The sequence below is a fragment of the Kogia breviceps genome, chromosome 2, assembly GCF_026419965.1.
Source record: "Kogia breviceps isolate mKogBre1 chromosome 2, mKogBre1 haplotype 1, whole genome shotgun sequence".
Taxonomy (NCBI): Eukaryota; Metazoa; Chordata; class Mammalia; order Artiodactyla; family Physeteridae; genus Kogia; species Kogia breviceps.
Genome location: NC_081311.1, coordinates 115,704,874 through 115,724,244, shown reverse-complemented (window position 1 = coordinate 115,724,244; position 19,371 = coordinate 115,704,874). Strand labels below are relative to the sequence as shown.

Sequence of the window (19,371 nt, the reverse complement as noted above, 5' to 3'; positions counted from 1 at the left end):
CCTGTAAGGTAGGAAATAAAAGCATAATTCTAAATAATTCATAGGTCACAGAAGAAATTATAATGGATACTAAAAAATAGAACCGAGTCATAGTGAACATACTGCATATCACAATGTGGGTTGCATCTAAATTGACAGTCGCAGCCACATCATCTTTAATAAATTTATTTTTATTATTATCTTTTTAAATTGTGATATGCAGTACCTTCTAAAGCTTGGCCCAGGGCAGGGCTCCTCTTACTTCAATCTAGGAGTAGTACTGGGAAGGAAACAATAAAAAGAGTAAAAAATAGTGAAATTGAAAGCATATATATATTATATATATATATATTATATATATATAATATATATTATATATATATATATATACACACACACACATATATGTATATAAAATGGGGATGAACAAGCTAAAATTAGTGATTTTGAAATAATAAAACAGATATAAATCCAGGCATGCTTTATTTATTTTTTTAAGGCACAATTCATTTTTGGAGTGAAAAAAATATAACTACAGATATGACACAAATCAATAAAAAGGAGGAAATACTGTTAATAATTTTATGTTAATACATTTGCAAACTTAGACAATATGGATAATTTCTTAGAAATACATAACTTCTAACACCTCACTCAAAATGAAATAGAAAACCCAAATGGAACTATAATCATTAAAGTTGTTGTTACATTAACTAAAAATCTCGCCATTAATAGACAGAGGCTGGGTCCTCGTGCAGGTTGGTTTACACCAGTGCTTCTCTGTCTCTTTCCAGACTTGCGTTACGTGAGGTCAAGTGTCTAGTTTTTTAGGTTTTCTGTTTCTTATAGCCATACTAGTCCTAATAGGTGTTAATTATCATTATGATATCTCCCTTCCCTACTCCCAACCCCTGACCTTTTCTTTTTTTTTTTTTTTAAATGTCTAAGGAGGGGCAAGGAAAGCAAATAGTTGGATAGAAAATAAATTGAATGAAAGTTCAGTTGGGTCAAGTAATGTATAAAGTGAAATTCAAGCTTAAGGTGATATTTGATTGTTGATAATTCTGTTATGATTTGCCATTTTCTTAAATGGTACCTTGACTGTGTCTTTTCATTAAGCAGATTCTCTTTCAGGGAAGCTGTGATTTATTTATTTATTTATTTATTTTTGTTCTTAATTGAACTATTTGCTATGAAACATTGAACATAACTGTCTTTGGGAGAGTGAACATTTTTAACTGATATGAACTACCTATGTATGTTTGATGTTTTTAGCTAGCCTTTGTGAATAAAGATATGGCTAAACTAGTGAATATAGGTAAATTAATAAGGAAGGTGGTGGTTTCTGAAGCAATTCTTTTATAAATTAATAATTCAATTACTTTGCTTGGCAATTATATCTTGTTTTGAATTGTTACCTCTTGTAAAAAATATAACTTTCTGAATAATGTAATGATACTTTAGTAATAAAACATCATTTTATTAAAATATACCTTTCTGAATAATTTAATACCATCTTAATCATGAAGACACCTTTATATTAGTGTGCATCATAGTTGGGAATATAAAAGTAAATGATGACTTGTTAAGAATTTGTAGGTAAGTGAAGTATTGTTAGGCATGCAAAGGGCAGTCATTTTGCATCTCTATAACCAAGGTAAGATTTGATGGATTTAAATAATAGTAATAATAGCTAACATATTGAACATTTACCATGTAGTAGACATTCTACAGTCCTGGAAGCTAGATATTGTTTTCCTGGTTTAGCAGAGGTAGAATCTCAGGCTTAGAGTCAGGTTACTTGCACTGGGTTACACAACTAGTTATGGTAGATACGTGATTTGAGCTCAAGTCTGGCCACTTGCAAAGGCCACACGCTGTTCGTTCTTTTTAAGCCCATGCTTTTAACCACTATGCTATCTCACTAGCTTGCTAAAGTAGGTTAATTAAGTAAATTAAGCCCGACTACCTCTTGATGAAAAAGTATATTACTAGATTTCTCTATTAGAAGTGGGTGGTGGTGCCTCTTGGGGTCTTGAGAAGGGATATAGTTCTTGAAACTTATTGGAGGCTGATGTCTGGGAACCAAGAGTATTTCTAGGTTTGTGAATGATTTTTTCATTTTTTCTTAGTACATTTCTCTTTAGCTTTTAGCAATAGAAGTCACATGTCTTTTGAATTTTCCTCTTGAGGTTTTTCTTTAAATCCAAATAAAATGCTACATGCGATGCTTTTTAAAAATCATCGGGTAAACTCATGAATGAAAATAACATTCTGTGTTTGGTGCTCAATACCTGCCATTACCAAATTACCCTCAAACTGCTATACTGTGAAGTTCTCTACTTGGTTTATGAACTTGGCTAGAGACAGCATTCCAGTACTGCCCAGCTCACTGCACTTATATCATGACCAGTTGCGTATACTTCTTGGGGTTTGGATGATGTTCTGACACTACGTAAATAATATTATCATTAGGTGCGATGCAGCATCCCATAGTCTGACCCATATGTGACTCTTCCACTTATGAGAACTGGCCGAGAGTTTCCTTGTCACTGTTGCCCAGCTGGCCAGCTTCCCTGTCCTGTACTGCCTAATTGTGGGATTCTCTTTTGGTTTGTTTTTCTACCGATCTGCTCTTGTGTCTAGGCAGTGCACACAGCAGCTTTCCAGTATTTGTACAGTGCTTAGGGCTTTGTTCACAATATTACATCTCAGTGAACTCTCCTCTGATTGACAGTATAAAACCATCTGGACTTTTATGTTGAAAATGTAGCTGACCCCAACACCACAGAAATAATATAATACTGCACACCAAATAACTAACCATTCAGTCAGTCTCTGTTTCTCTGTCTCTCTCTGCCTATCTCTCTTTTCTCTCACTCTCTTCTCTCTCATATACAAAGACATGCACATGCACATGAATGACTACCTTTTAAATTACTCTAACACATCCTTCATTACAAAACTGGAAACTGTGTCACAAGCATCCTAAAGGAGGGTTTCCAGACTTTATCTTTTCCACTTTTCTTTGTGTTTCTTTTTCAGTGCTGTCAAGAAGTAAAGTATTCCAGTAGCAAGAAAATAATTTTTTCATATTATGGAGTTCGTAGTTTATTCTCACCATCAGCTACTAATTCAAAAGTGTTTGTATAGTTAGTAGCAAGCACTGTGAACCCACTGCTTCCAAGGCGTTAAGCACAACAGTGGAACTTCAAGTGCATGTTTTTAATATTCCTTCTAGCACATTTTAAAATAAAATAAAATTTCACATTTAAGATTCTATACAACCCCCAGGTAACAGTGCATCAGGATATAAGATATTATTTTAAACAGACTCTGTACCTTAAAGACCTATAGGATAAATCTCCCATATATTTAACCTTTGAAATTTGACAACTGTATTTTAAAAGACAAACTGGATGTTTATTACACTTTTACAGAGGAGAGAAAATCATAATTTTTAATGAAGGAAATGGAAAGAGCAAAAAAATCCCAAACACCCTTAAATGGATGCAAAATCATACTATTGTATAAAAATGCTTTGGCTGTAGAGTAAGGACCTTCATAATTTTGCTTTTAGAAGTCACATGCTTATTTTTCCCATAACAGTTGAAATTGTGAGTCTGATCTTAGAGTGAAACTGTGAGTCTGATCTTAGAGTGCTTCTAATCTAGTTGTTTTAGGTATTTTCATTGCACTTCTACTCCCAACATTTGTTTGTTTATTTGAGAAAGTGTTTCTGCTTTTATTAAGGTCTTAGTCAATGAAATATGTTTGCTTTGGGAGCTGTATAGGGTGTGCACAGGTCTGAGTGTCTGACATCCTGTATTCAGGGCTTCTAAAGCTGTGGTGCAGATACTCTGGTACCTTTCCCTTCTCTTAAGCCTCCCCTCTTAAGGAAGCTTTCACGCTCACCTATTTCCTTGGGATCAGATTTGGCCTCCTAGCCATCTTTGCACACACTGTCCTGTTTATTAAATGGCCAATTCTTGTGCATCTCTTCTTTGTTTATGCTCTGTGGTTCTTTCACATGATGGACCTGCTGGCCTCCTGACCAGCCAGCCCACAAAGATAACTGCAGGCGGAAGGCAGGAGCTGAATCAGGTCTTGTGCTTACAAAAGAGCATACATGTCCCTTTCATTCTTCTGTCTCTCTGAAGAACATAATCCTATATTTTAGTAAATATTTTCCTGTAAGCAGTCTTTCCTATGTTTCTCTTTGTTCACCATCTCATGCTGATCATCAAAATTTAACACTCCCTTTTGAGGAGAAATTCCTGGTGACTGAAATACATGTAGTTGAGAGCAGGCAGGAGGGTGGGATGGTTTGACCAGACTAGGTATCCTTTGGTTCTTTTCTAAGCTTGTTTCCATTTATTCCCCTTCATCAGCACGTATTAAGGACTTTTATGTCCAGAGCCAGTGCCTATGCGAGCACTGGTAATGTTAAAGGCAGACTTGACAAACATGGATGTACAGTGCTGACACTTAATAAGCATTTAGTAAACTCTGTTGATTGAAAGAAAATTTAATGCCTGTATATCCAGTTGTTATACTAGTAATTTGGATTAAATAATCCCTGATTAAAAACCATCAGTGACTGCACCTTGCATACATAAAAATCCAGATTACACATAGGGCTCATAGGGCCCTGCCTGCCTCTGCAACCTCATCTCTGATCCCTGGCATCTCACTAATCTGCTGTAGTAGCGGCATTGGCCTTGTTCACCAACTCTGAAATGTCAAGCTTTTTCCTGCTTCACGTGCTGCTGCTCCTTGCTGGTCCTTCAGCTGGTAACAATAACTCATGTCCCCTCCCCACACCTTTGCTTACTTCTTCCCATCCTTCACCTTCTCAGAGAGGCCTTCCCTGATCAGCCTATCTAAAACAAACCCTCTATTGCACCATCCTAAATTAATGTATATTAATTACATTGGGGCTTCCCTGGTGGCACAGAGGTTGAGAGTCCACCTGGCGAGGCAGGTGATGCGGGTTCGTGCCCCGGTCCGGGAAGATCCCACATGCCGCGGAACGGCTGGCCCCGTGAGCCATGGCCGCTGAGCCTGTGCGTCCGGAGCCTGTGCTCCTCAACGAGAGAGGCCACAACAGTGAGAGGCCTGCGTACCGCAAAAAAAAAAAAAATTACATTGCATACAATTTGTAATTATTTTATTTGTTTGATTTTTTTATTTTTTCATTATTCTGTAAGTTCTGTGATGACAAGGGCCATATTTGTCTTGTTTACCATTTTTATCTCCAGTACTTAATTTGCTTCCTAGCAGATAGTAGCTGTTGAGTAAATACGGTTGAATGAATGCTTTCATATCTGTGGGTCTGAAAATACAAACAAAATATGGTTGTAATTGACTTTGCTGATTTGCTTATTTTTTTCAGCTCTCAGCACTACCAGTATCATGTGTCGAGGGATATCGTCTCTTCTGCACAGAAACTGCTTAGAGATATTTAAGGGCCTCAGAATTATGGGATTAAACTAAAGAATTCCTTATACACTTACTCACTTATTTTTATGGGTTGTATTAATCATACTATGATATCAGTCATCATTCATTATGTAAATTTTCATAATAGAAAATATATTTTTCTGGAACTTCCCCTGTATAAAAATGTTTCTGGAAAAAAAATGTTTCTTAGTTCAGGAAACTTTGTAGAATCTAGCATATGTGTGAGATAATTTTGTAAAATTTCACATGATTATATTTAAGGCTTTTTAGATTTGGCAATAGCTACCCATGAAGAGTGGCCTTTTAATATATGGTGTGGAAGCTATAGGATAAATGAGAGATTAGAATTTGTCCCGAAGATGTATTTAGCTTGGCCGCTGCAATTATTTAAGCATTTTTAATTTTTACTGCTTTTAAGACAGTTAGACACTTTGTTTTGGTCACAGATACAACTAGTTGCCATTGTTTTATACTGACCTGCTTCTGTATTTATGTTACTTAACTGGTCCATTTAGGCCTTTGTGTTTGTAGCCTCTGGTTTAGACTCTGTCCAAGAATGCATCTTCAGATACTCTTCAATAAAATATATTTAAATGTACATATACATAAAGGAGTTTATTAAAAGAATATAAATCAGTCATGTTGGAAAGAAACAATATACTGTAGTAGGGGAATCAGCAGTTCTGGGTTCTAATCCCAACTTTGCCATCAGTTAATTGTTTGGCCTTGGAAAAGTCATTTTTTTTAACCTTAGAGTCTTATTTTTTTCACCTGTAACTAAAGGTTTTGGTTTCTTCTGCTGAGTTCTATGATGTCTTAAACAAGGAATTAAAACCAAGATCAAGATTTAAAGAATTCTAACACAAAAGACAAATTTGTTCTGTCTCTCATTCAACTTTGTTATCAACCACTGCTTCATTTAATACAGAAATTATTTCCTTATCTTGTTTGTGTATCTTCTTGAATATTTACTTTTATTTATAGAGTTAAGAGACTTTTGAGCAATAATTCTTTCCGGTAGTGCTTATATCTTTTAAGTTGTTCTGATATGACTTATTTGTTTGGATCTTCTGTTCCAGCCTCAGAATGTCATGATTATATCTGCCTTTTCAAAGAGAAGGTGCTTGACCTTTGTGTTAGCTATCTGTCTCTATAGGGCATGGAACATAAGACATGTACACTAAATACTGAATATGTTACTATAGATCTCACACAGAGGAGTCAGGACTGCAAAGAGGGTAGCATTCCCTAAAGAAGTACAGGGGAGGGAGTTTAATCCTCATTCAGGAAATTCTGAGGTAGACCTCCTGAGAAGATGTTAGAGATTTTAATAGATAGAGGTGAAGTGGAAGAGTGCTGTAGAAGAAGAAAGTGTTGTGAACAAAGGTATTAATGCAGGAAAATTGGGAAATGTTTGGCAATCTCTAAAATCTTGGTTTAGCATGAGCATATTCTGAGTTAGGAGGAGTTGTGGGACATCAGGTTGGGAGGATAAGACAGATTTTGTCTAGTTCATGAACATTCTTGAATTCAAGGTTAAGAATTTAGGGAGCTTTTGCTATAGGTTATGAGTATCCTTTGACGGCTCTGTTACTCAGGACCCTATTAGTTGCACATGATAGACCCCAATTCAAAATCAGTTAAACATAAGGGGAAAATGTATTGGCTCATATAACTGAAAGTCCTAGAGTGGTTGACTCCAGGCAAAGCTGGATCCAGTGATTCGACCTCTTGTTTTCTTGACTCTGCTTTCCTCTGGTTTGGCTCTCTCCAAATGGATCTCTCCCAGAGCTAAGTCTATATCTCACCAGCTTAGTTACCCTATCTGAAAGAGTGTACCACTCTTGGCAGTTGTAGCCAAAGTCCCAGATTGAGTGAAAGCACTTTTTTAAAAAAAATCTTATGGTCTTCGAACTTATTACTGTGACAAAAGGCATCTAGTGTCATAATTGGCCAGTCCAGGGTCACATGGCCACTTTGGGGTGACCTCATCCAAACTTTGTGAACCTAGTGCAAGAGAGCAAAAGGAAAATTGCACTGCTGTTATTTGAAATTGCACTGCTATTATTTGAACAATGTTTTGCAGGTAAAACACGGTGAGTATTGCAGTCAAACATGGGAGTGAGGTAAGGAAAACTGCACAGGACAAGTATTACAGCAATACAAGATGGAGACCATGGATGAGAGTAGAGGTGGCCATTGGATTCTTAACATCTAATATAGAAATAGTGAGATTCTGAATGAGAATAATGATTGTAGGAATGGTAGATGGTAAAGGAATTAGCATTTATGTTGTTTGCATTTCATTAGTTATAAAATTTGTCTAGGAGCCAGATTGAAAGTTACCCTTATCCTGTCTATGAAAAAAGAATTTGGTATACAAATTAATTTAGGCAAAAGCAGAGAGATCACAGTTAAACTACTTTAGTAGCTATAATTATTTAAAAAATAGCTATGCCAATTGTAAATCATTCATATTCACTCATTAAATTGGATCAGTGGGTTTACTTTGGTAGCATTTTAAGTTACACCACATACTTCACTGTATTAAAACTTCCTTTTCTTTAAAGAATTAATGTAACACTGCCTCTTTTCTCTGTGTAAATAAAATTTATAATATATATTATGTATACATGTATATGTGTGTATATGTACATATTACCCAAACATACACATAATCAATAAGTGTTTCATTACTTCGTGTTAACTTCTCAAACTTAGCACTCCCCCCTCAAAAAAAGGGAAAAGTCAGGTATTAAGTGCATCTCTAGAGTTCTTATTTTATGCTAGATCCCAAAGTAAAAATTAATGAGTGAAGTTTGTGGTTGCCACTCTACTTAGTATTCAGTTCAGAAAAGCTAGTCTCTTCCTCAGTGGTCTGGACTGGTAAGGCATATGTTTGAAGAACACACACTGTGTGCCAGACACAAATGATGAAAGAGTAAATAAGGTAGTGCACTTTAGGAACTGAGTTTCTTCTCTTGGATATAGTTCTATTCCTTTTATTATTTTTTTTCCAGTACTCTTTGCACAATGTTCACTTGAATCAGCCTTTCTAAAGCCGTCAGATACTAATATGTTTCTAGGGAAATTCCCCACACTTGGTAACCTGTCTTTCCCTATAGTAATAGAGCTGAAGTATAGGGGATTTTTAGCCCATGGTTTTGTTTCACTGTGTATCCAGTGTTGATTCAGATATTTAGTTGTATATAAACTGTTCTGGTGATTTTCAGAAAATGAAAGTGTTTAAGAATGTGAACTAGTTTTTGTCACTGTTTTTTTTTGTTGTTGTTTTTTGACTCAATCATAAGCTTAAATAAAATGAAAAAAATTTCATGAAATCCAGTTATATTAAAGGCATATGTTATTTGTATATTGTGTGTGTCTGTGTGTATGTAGCATTTGTATTGTAGAGTTTCTCATACAGAGGTAGTAATTCTTAGCTTTCATTTTATAGCATTGCTTAGTGTCTTCAATTTTCTCAAAGGAGATTTTTAAAACATAAAAACATCAACTCGCTCTTATTGAAAAAATACTTTTCTATACCATTTTATAAGAAGATTGCTGCCAGGAATTCAAGTAATAGCACAGTGCCATTATTACAAAGGTTTAGGAATCCTTGACTCTTGCAGTTGGTGGAAATGAAGAGATTATGACTCAGGGGCTCATAAAGAGTGATAAGGAGGACTATGCAATCATTTTCGTAGTAGTAGTATTTTTATTTTTCTAAGTGTTCAAAAATATTTAATGACATTCATATTTTATTTGAAGTATTTTTTGAAAAATGTAAGAGAAGAGAAGCAGGTTAAGAAATGAGGACTTACTGGCTCTGAAATTGGAGTATTGAGTATTTAGTATGTAAGTAGAGTTTATGTGAGTAATCTTTTTTTTTTGTCTGATTTTGGTATTTAGAACTGGGAGTAGGAAAAAGAAGACACACATACATATTCACACAAGAAGGATTTTAGATTTGAAGTACCTGAAAACCATTCAGGCTTCTGGAAACATGATCTTTATATTTGCCTTCTTTCAATCAGTTTTATTTTAGATAAAACGCTGGCTGATGGTAGTGGTCCACTTGAACAGTGTTGAGTTTTCTTTCTTTTTTTTTTTCCATGGAAAAAAGCTCCCAGAAAACTTTTGTCCTTTAATATGTTCAACATGCATATGTTTTACATGTATTAACTAGTATTAAAAATGCAGTATCTAATTAGATGTCTAAGTCTGAGAGGAGTTGTGGTGAGCACCAGCCTCTTAGAATTACTGACAAAGAAAGTGTTGATGAACAGGGTTTTCTTTTTGGCGATTGCATCCTTCAGCCTGCTGTGGCCCCAGAAACTATTATGTTCTAGGATTTCTAATGCGTATTGTCAGTTGTGGTGATAAACCCTTAAGATATTGATTATATCAAAACTTGGAGAATTCAGGATATTTACATTCTGTTATGACCTGTTCTATGTTACAGCAAAACAGTTAGTATTAACTTATTAAGGATTAATAAGGATTTAGTTATTAAGGATTTAGGCTTTAGATGAGCATCAGTAGTTATACACTTGGTATGTCTTAGGTTTTAGAAAAATTGTAGAAAATCTCTAAAGTAATATTGCAACCTGGTTTTGTTTGGTATTTTTGTTTTACATTTTAAAATGGGGGGGGCGGTGACAGGGAAATCCCTTCTCTCCAAATTGGTATGAGTCACCTGAAGCCTTCCTTCTAATAGAGTTTAATGACATGGTGCCATTTGAATCAGTATTTCCACATTTGCAATTTAGAATATCCAGTTTGAACTCATAAGCATTCAATTTCATTTCTGTTTTACTTTTCAATTTGTCATACAGTTTTTTTTTTTTTTTTTTCAGCTGGTAAGCACATCAAACCAAGAATGACTTCTTTTTTCATAGACGTGGAGTGTCAGTTGTTCTCTCACTTATTTTGTCTTGCTGACTAATGTGGTATTTGTTCGCAGCTCCAAACCACAGATTAGATACATAGATATTGACTAATCCTGACTTACAAATATTAGCCACACAATGTGAATTCCTGCAATGTTTGGGCATCCCTAGGAACGTATGATGGGTTTTGATTTTCTCTTTGTACCTATTAGACGTATTGTTACATAGTAGTTGTGAGGGAGCAGGAGAGAGCACTGGACTAGAAGAGGAACTGAATTCAAGGCCCAGTTTAGCCACTCAGACTCTCAGGGCAGATCACCATTCTTTTGTATCTTCATCTGCACAATAGTGAAAAAAAAAAAAAAAGCCCTGTCCATTAATCTGCAGGGTTTGTTATGAGGATCAAATGAGATAATGTTTGAAGAATATTTTGTAAACTGAAGAGTAAGATGCTACCTGAAGTTAGAATTTGTGCTCTTCTATGTAACTCATTTGCTCTGAGATTTTTATTTTTAGGTTATTAATTTCTAGCCTTTGGTTTATCTCTTTTAAAATGTAAATAGAAGAGATGGCATGGAATTAATACTTAAATAAAAAAATAATGGTTAAAGAGTGTTTGGCCCATAGCTACCATATGCTGCTACGTTTGTTCTTCAATACATGTGGTTCATAGTGATCAGAAGAAATGATAGTGTGGATGTCATTCACAGATTTTTGGTTTCTGTTTAACTTATTTCAGTTCTGATATCACTTTGAGTTATAGTTAAACAACAATAATTAAATATTTTATTATTTAATAAATAATTTAATAAATAATAATAGTGGGTAGTAATAAGGAATTAAAATAGTCATATTTATATTTCTGTAATTAGAAAAAGTGAATTAATAATTCACAGTTTATTCATTTTCTTCAACTAACATTTGTGTAATGACTCCTATTTTGTAAGGTACTTTCCTAGGTACTTGATTTGAAAGTGTGTAAAAAAAATTCTGTGTTTATGAAAAAGGTAAAATGGAGGGTGGCTAAATTGCACCCTTATCTAGTAAAGACTAAATAAAGTATTAAAGAGAAAAAAAGGTGTACATTTGTCTCATGGATCTGAGGGTTTTGACAATACCTGTTGCTATTTTTTTTTTTTAAAGAAAAGCAGCACTTCATACTCATGATAAAATGACTGTAATTTTCTAACACAAAGTAGTTATTTCACATGTACAGTATCATCTCTTTGTTTAAACCCCGAAGAAAAGAATTATGTGAGTGTCTGAACATGTAGAAATGTCTGACTTTAATTTTAATGAAAGAATAACAGCTGGAAAACCTAACTGCCAAAAATATTTGTTAAACGGAAATAAATGTTCAAATATATTTTCTTCGAGTTGATATGAATTTTAGTAAACATACCAAGTTTCTTTTCTTGTTCACAATAGAAATGACCATTTCAGGTCAGCTGTGTCACTGGCCACCACATTAGTGCAGATTATTTAGCTGGAATATATCTTTAAAACTTGTTATAAATGTGCTTGAAAGCTATTTATTAGTAGGTAAAATTTTTGAAGAGACCTTATGTATATTAGTTTTGCTTTTTTTCTGTAGAAATAGACTTTCTTTCTTTCAAAAACCTCTGAATACACTTCTACCTTTGCTAATTGGGGCTGAAGATAAAATATACTTCAGGTGAATTGGAGAAATACGTTTGCCCAGCTTGTTGCAGAGAGAGAGAGAGAGAGACCTAACCTACTCATTTGATTTCCTTCCCTTTTTTAGACATTCTATTTAGATTATTATTATTATTATTATTTTTTGCGGTACGCGGGCCTCTCACTGTTGTGGCCTCTCCCTTTGCGGAGCACAGGCTCCGGACGCGCAGGCTCAGTGGCCATGGCTCACGGGCCCAGCCGCTCCGCGGCATGTGGGATCTTCCCGGACCGGGGCACGAACCCGTGTCCCCTGAATCGGCAGTCGGAGTCTCAACCACTGCGCCACCAGGGAAGCCCTAGGTTATTTCTTATACCTGTAAAGAGTTAAGCAAAGCTAAATACTCTTAACTACTCAAATCCTGCTCCCCACTTACCCCCTTCCAGACCATTCTAAATCTTCTTTCATCCATTTCTTTTGCCCTTCACCTTCAGTATTTTACAGGGCAGCTCATTAAGTAACAGACAATTCTGAATAGCTATTAATAATGTTTTACTTTTTGTCACTGCTAAACAGTGTTACCTGTTCAGTTACACTTGGACAGGATTAATAATAGGGAGGAAGTGGTCATTCTGTGAGTGGATCAGTGGATGAGAGGAAAAACAAAAAAATTTGTAAAGTAACAGATAATTAACTCATGGATTTTTGAGCAGCTGAAATTCAAAAGCAAATATGTTAGGGTTATTTTGGTATCTTATGATATTTAATATTGCCCATTTCTTGAATTTTTATAAGCAAAGGTCATCATAAATTTGCACAGGAAATATTTTATTATTATTCCTAAGTTCCCTGCGGGCAGAGGCTTTGTCTTTTTTCACAACTATTCCCAAGGTCTAATTCTCTTAGTGTTCAGTAAATATTTGTTGGGTGAGTGAATAAATAATACTAAGAAATATCAATAAAATTCGTAAGATATATAATCTTTGCTATGTGCAATATTCCAGTTGTATTTATTTACAGATAAGAGATACATAGAAAAACAATGCTAGCTGGATTTGTAGCATATAAGACATTGTTTAGCAGGTGCTTTACATGCTTTGCAAAGTTATACATCCTATTTTCTTCTTTCTTCCTTGCTCTACCCATTATACTGCCCTGCATGTATTAGCTGCTCAATACTTTTTAAAATAGTTTTATGAGTACAGTGCTTTACTTTAGTTGAAATATTTCATGCTTGTTATATAATTACCTGTTTAGTACAGTGGAGAAGGTGGCTGTTTTAGTGGTTTTCACTTTTCTCTTTTGGATTCTTTTTCAAGTAGCAAAAGATGTAGCTGTAATGAGTTTGAAGCACATGAGGCAGAACTTAAAGTGATAAATAGAAGCTATAAAATGGAAATACTGAGACTTTCCTTTTACCAGGATACAGTGGCAATATGCAGAAAATGGTTACTGGTATTTAGTTTATTAGCAGGAAAACTTAAGTTGGGGGAATACAAATGCAATGCGGAAAAAAGGTTTCATTAGACATGAACTTCCTATAAGCTGTTAAAACCCAGGACCTTTTTGGAAGTGTACAGGTTATGATGACAGAAGAGAACAGTGGAGGAACAATACTGATTTATAATCCCTGGAGGTTTACCTGTTGACTTGGCAGTGATGCCAGTTTACATGGTTTACTTTATAGAAATAGTTTATCACTGTTTTTTTCAGGTAGTATTGCTTGACCTTTGTAGCCCTTTTGAGCATTTTCAGCCATTCCATAGAAGGCTACCCTCCTAACTCTTCCTCTTTGTATTTTAATTATTTACCATATTCCTTCCACATCACTAAAAACCGTACTTTTATCATTGTCTAGTGTTTGGAAATGTCGTCAGTTTGACCATCCTCTTGTCCATTGCTCTCTAGTAAATGTCTTTCTTGTCAAAGAAAACCCTGAATATCTTTCAATTCAGTTCAATATGCAGTTGACCCTTAACAGCTCGGGGTTACCCCCTGCAACTTGAAAATCTGAGATAACTTTACAGTTGGCCCTCCATATCTGCAATTCCACATCCAAGGATTCAGCTAACTGAGGATTGAGTATTACTTATTTTTGTACATATTGATTGAAAAATAATTCACCTATAAGCGGGCCCATGCAGTTCAAACTTGTGTTGTTCAAGAGTCAACTGTACTATATTTCTGTGTTTTCTGCCTTTTATAATCATCTGTTTATCACTTAACTGGAGGAAATTAGGATTGTTATCAATGGCATTCTCAGTGGCAAATTTAATATTTTGTTTCCCCCTACTTCTCTCAGCCCTTTCCTGCTTTTGATTCCTTTAATCACTCTCTCTTTCTTGGCATTAATTTTGACCTCAGCTTGAGGGGCAGAAACCTTCTTGACCTCTTTTAGGTTACTCTGATTAGTTATTATTTCGTAGCCTGATGTCATTTCTGCTTTCCACTACTTTTAAATTATAACACTGTCCTATGTCTTGTTGTAAACCTTTTGTTTGACTGCCGGTTATTTTTCCAACCAACAAATTCTTACTCATATCGTTAAGGAATGATTGCCTGGTCCTTTCCTTGTGATGATACTATCCATCTTAAGTATGCTCTCCATTTTGGTCAAGATAATATGCTTATATAGGCCCATTGCATTTCCTATTTTTGATTTGAATGAGGGGCCACATTATGGAAAAATTTAAACATATGCAAAAGTAGAGGGAATACATAATGAACCTATTTACCCTTTAACAATTATAAATAAACAGCCAGTCTGGTTCTATCTGAACTCCGCCTAGCTCTTTCCCACTCCATTTTTTTTTTTTTTTTTGGGTGAGCTGCATAGCATGTGGGATCTTAGTTCCCCGACCAGGGATCGAACCCATGTCACCTGCATTGGAAGCACAGTCGTAACCACTCAGACCACCAGGGAAGTTTCCCACTCCACATTTTATTGAAGTAAATTCCTGACATTCCATTTATAGGCCTACATATTTCATTGTGTATCTCTAAATGATAAAATCTCTTAAAAATAAAACATCACTGTAGGGTGATACCATTATCACCCTAATAAATCCTAAGTAATTCCTCAGTATCATTAAATATTTCTTAACCTTAAAATACTATATTTACCGTAAAACAGGACCCTCTTTTGTGATAAAGAGGAGAGAAAGCAATTTCCCAGGGCCCAGAGCATGCTCAGGATGCTATATACTAAATGGCTGCCCAGTAGAAGCTTCCTTTTTGCCCAGAGAGCTGAAGTCTGGTGCTTCTTATTTGAGAAATGATTAGTTGGTGTTGATTTAGTGGCTCACTTAGTACCTTTAATGCTTTGTACTCACTTAACTTTTTATTCCTACATCTTATAGGTTGCACTGCAGTGTATAAATAGTGCCCTCTGGAGTTGTGAGAACAAAGCCTGTGCTGCCATGCGGGGGCAGCCCTGTCTGTAGAGGGGTGCTGGGCATCAACATTTATATTTAAATATCCTGCAAGTCTTTCTAAAGTGCAACCGGGGTTGGGAATGCTGGTCTAAAATATACTGTCTGGACTTAGTACAAATAATAGTATTATCTATTATACTTTATCTTCACCAGTTCAAGATTTTAAGTATAAATATAACTCAGTAATTCTCTTAGCTTTGTTTCACTTGCTGGGTATTTCCTTTCTTTTTGTTTTGTTACTTTTAAGGGATAATTATAGTAGTATGAAACATTCTGTCCACATAAAAGCTTATTGAAGAGGTTAAATGTTCTTGCTAATTAAGGAAAACACTAATTGGACAGATTGTTGTTTTATATTAGTAATTTTAATTATTTTTTAATCAGAGCACAAAAATTTTTTTTAGGAATGCTGCTGTTTTACACTTTTTAAATTTTTCACTACTTGAGCGATTTAAATAATCATATAATTTTTTTTTTAATAGTTGATTATGCTTGGTCTGTAGTTGGGACAGAGACAGGATGTAATAATTCTTGCAGTGTCATGAAGTTTATAACCTTTAGTCCATATCCATACCTTACCTACCCCTAAATCATCTACCTTTCTTTCTTCCTATCTCTGTGTTTACATATATGTATAATTATGACATTTACCATTTACAAAAGTATTCAGCATAATGTCATTAATTTTCTTTTCACTCTTATGTGGTAGATTAATATGTATGTCAAATCTTACTTTCTAGGAAAGGAAACTGACATGTTCAGAAGTCAAATGGTTTGTCTGTTTTCAAAAATCAAATTAGTAAATTAGAGTTGGTTATGATGTTAGCCTGTAGTTTATCCTGTTCAAAAGCACTACTTTTCAATGTCATAAAAGCTTAAATTTTTAAAAAATATTAGGTGTTGCCAGTCCTTTGGTTTCACTAAAATAACATATTTCTTGGAATTCTTTTAATAACTTTTTTTATTTGCCTGGCTATCTCATTGTACTGATATGACCAACTGTATTAATTTCTTAAGGTTTCTGTAACAGCAGAATTTATTCTGTCACAGTTGTTGAGGCTAGAAGTCCAAAATCAGTGTTGGCAAGACTTGCTTCCTCTGAAAGGTCTAGGGAAGAATCCTTTCTTGCCTCTGCCCAGCTTCTGGTGGCTCCCCACAATCTTGGGCATTGCTTGGCTTGTAGGTGCATCACTCCAATCTTTGCCTCTGTTGTCACATGACCTTCCCTGTGTATATCTCTTTGTGTCCCTTCCTCTTTTTATAAGGACAGAAGTTATTGGCTATAGAGCCCGTACTAATCTAGTATGACCTCATCTTAACTTGAATACCAGGGGTTAGAACTTGAATATCTTTTTGGACAACACAGTTCAACCCACTACACCAGCATCCTTGAATTCACCATGTCATATGGTGCCTGTTACAGTCTAGGCTTTTAGTAAACTTTTGTTAAATATAGGACTGCCTGGTACCATCATGTACATATAATAAGCCATAATATATTCGTTCATTCTGTAACCATTGCAGTAAGAAATCATATGGTCCATTCCCTCCATAAGAAAGTGTGATGTATTATCTTCAGTTTGTTGGTAAAAGCAACAAAAAAGTTTCAGTGACTTTAACTATAATCACATAGGTAGTTGTCCATGGGGTACTATGGACAAAATGTTAATTATTTGCCTCCCATTATAGAGTCTTTTGTGATACTACTTTTTTTCTTACTAATTAGTGTTTTTAGATATTACCTCCTGACATTGAGATAATATGACAGATGTTAACATAGTTAAGACTTTAAAGCTCTTCTAATCAAACTGCTGTCATTTTACAGCTGAGGAAACAGAGGTCTGGAAAGGTTAAGTGAGCTGTGAAAACAAGGGGTAGGTGATGACATTTCTGGGTGGGTCCTGAGTGTTTAGTATTGAATTCTATAATGTGAATCTAATGTGGCAAATTTGATAGTACCTAGAGGACTATCAATGAAAATAGTCCTGTTTTCATTGATAGTCCTGTTACTGATAAAAATCAATAACAGGCTGGAAAATAAATACTGGAAGAATTGGAAATAATTTAGAGGCAAAGGTAAGGGATAATTTAGTGAATCAGTAATGTTCTCTTGCTGCTGAAGGCAAATGGAGAAAAACAGGCTCAAACCAGAGATGCAGATTCAGGTTTGTTTTCCACCTGGAAAGCCTGACAGTGGGATTGTTAAGAATTGTCCTGGGGCATTTGAAGAGGAATGAACTCTGGCCTCCTCATTCACAACAAAATGAAAACAATACCCATGCAGATCCACTTAACTAGTTTGGTCTTATCTGGAAACTTCAATTTTTTTCAGATCCACTTGTTTTCATACTTTGCTTCTTGACTCAGTCCACTTCGGTGCTTCCTCCTCAGAATGCAACTTTAAATTGATTTTACAAGGAGAGACTTCTACCCGCTACCATCACAATCTCTGAAATCCTTGAACCTATGGCTTGTCAGTGCCTGGTTTTTATATCTGTTCCCTGTGAAACAGGACATGATGTAAATGGTGTCTCTTGAATCTCCGATCTTCAGATTACAACATAATATTCATACATAAAACTTCCTATAGATGTTTCAAGATTTTGTTTCTTCAGTAGGATCCTTGATGCCTTCTAACAGCTGAGGGTAGAAGAAATAATTCAACACTCCTCCCAGCTTTATTGATCATCCTCTTCTGGGTTTTGGCATGGCTTAGGGCAGTTGATGGATTTTGCAGCTGTGAATGAGCATCCTGTCTCAACTGATCTCAATACCCTGTTGAATAGGTTCTCTGACTGACTTTTCTCCTTTATTGGTTGCTCTGGCAAAATTATGCTGCCTACCTGCAACTTGTATATAACTATATGCTCTTTTCCACCATCATCTTTCTTTTGTCTACAGTCTTCTCTTTTGACAAATATAAGCAATTATAAGCTCATAGATTTTTGTTTTACTTTATTTTAAATATTAAAATATAATCTAACCTCTTTTCTCCCATGGGCTTCTACAAACTCTCTGTTAACAAAAAACAAATAATTAAGTCTTGCTTATTAGTGGCTGTACATACAAGTGGCTTTCCTTGGCTTGGAAAGGAAGACAGTTCAGTTGGCAATCAGAAAGTCTTTAAAGCTGCCTATTCTTGTTGCATCCAGTCAGAATTTCTTAACACCAACCAGTGTTTAAAATTTCAAGGCAGTGGCTCTGGTGACTTCAGGGGAGAATGGTTATTAGCACTCTTTCTGGTTGTCAAACAGGGTAGCCATTGCCTGTGTTTCGGATAAATTAAGGAAGAAGTGGACATGATGGAATAATATGAGCCAATTCGAAATACCAAGTATCTAGCTGTGTGGCTGATGGAAAAGTTAGAGAACTTCTGCATTACTTGATTCTACTTTGTAGGGTGTCAGCATTGATTTTCTCTTTAAAATAACAACTAATCAAGAGTTATGCGGACCCCCAGTGGATGATTATGAAACATATCAATACAGAACCATGTATGGCCTAATATATTTACCCTCAGTGTTACCGTTTATTAGCCATACCATTTCTGGGAAATTGCTTAACTTTTGTGGGCCTCAATTTTCTTGTCTCTTAAAATGGGACTAATAATAATGAAGTGGTATTGTGAAGATGAAATTGAACCAAATGAGATAATGTATGTAGGAGCCCAACATAGTACCTGGCACAATGTGAGTGCCTCATAAATAGTAGAGTACTTCTTTTTTTTTTTTTTTAAATTAATTACTAGTGGGAAGCAGCCGCATAGCACAGGGAGATCATCTCAGTGCTTTGTGACCACCTAGAGGGGTAGGATAAGGGAGGGTGGGAGGGAAATGCAAGAGGGAGGGGATATGGGGATATATGTATACGTATAGCTGATTCACTTTGTTATACAGCAGCAACTAACACAACAATGTAAAGCAATTATACTCCAATAAATATGTTAAAATTTATTTATTTTATTTAT

At 35.3% G+C, this 19,371-nt stretch overlaps 1 protein-coding gene across 16 annotated transcripts in view; it reads left to right on the top strand.

The window, feature by feature from the left end:
- Nucleotides 1–19,371, top strand: part of GTDC1 (glycosyltransferase like domain containing 1) — a 425,639-nt gene that overhangs the window by 104,884 nt on the left and 301,384 nt on the right. The window contains exon 4 of one of the 16 annotated variants that reach the window (XM_067025957.1): nucleotides 9,214–9,300. The exons of the other annotated variants lie outside the window; for them this stretch is intronic. Within the exon in view, the coding sequence (XP_066882058.1) occupies nucleotides 9,299–9,300 (2 nt within the window). The 5' untranslated portion in view covers nucleotides 9,214–9,298. The remainder of the gene's footprint in view (nucleotides 1–9,213; nucleotides 9,301–19,371) is intronic. 16 annotated transcript variants of the gene reach the window in all.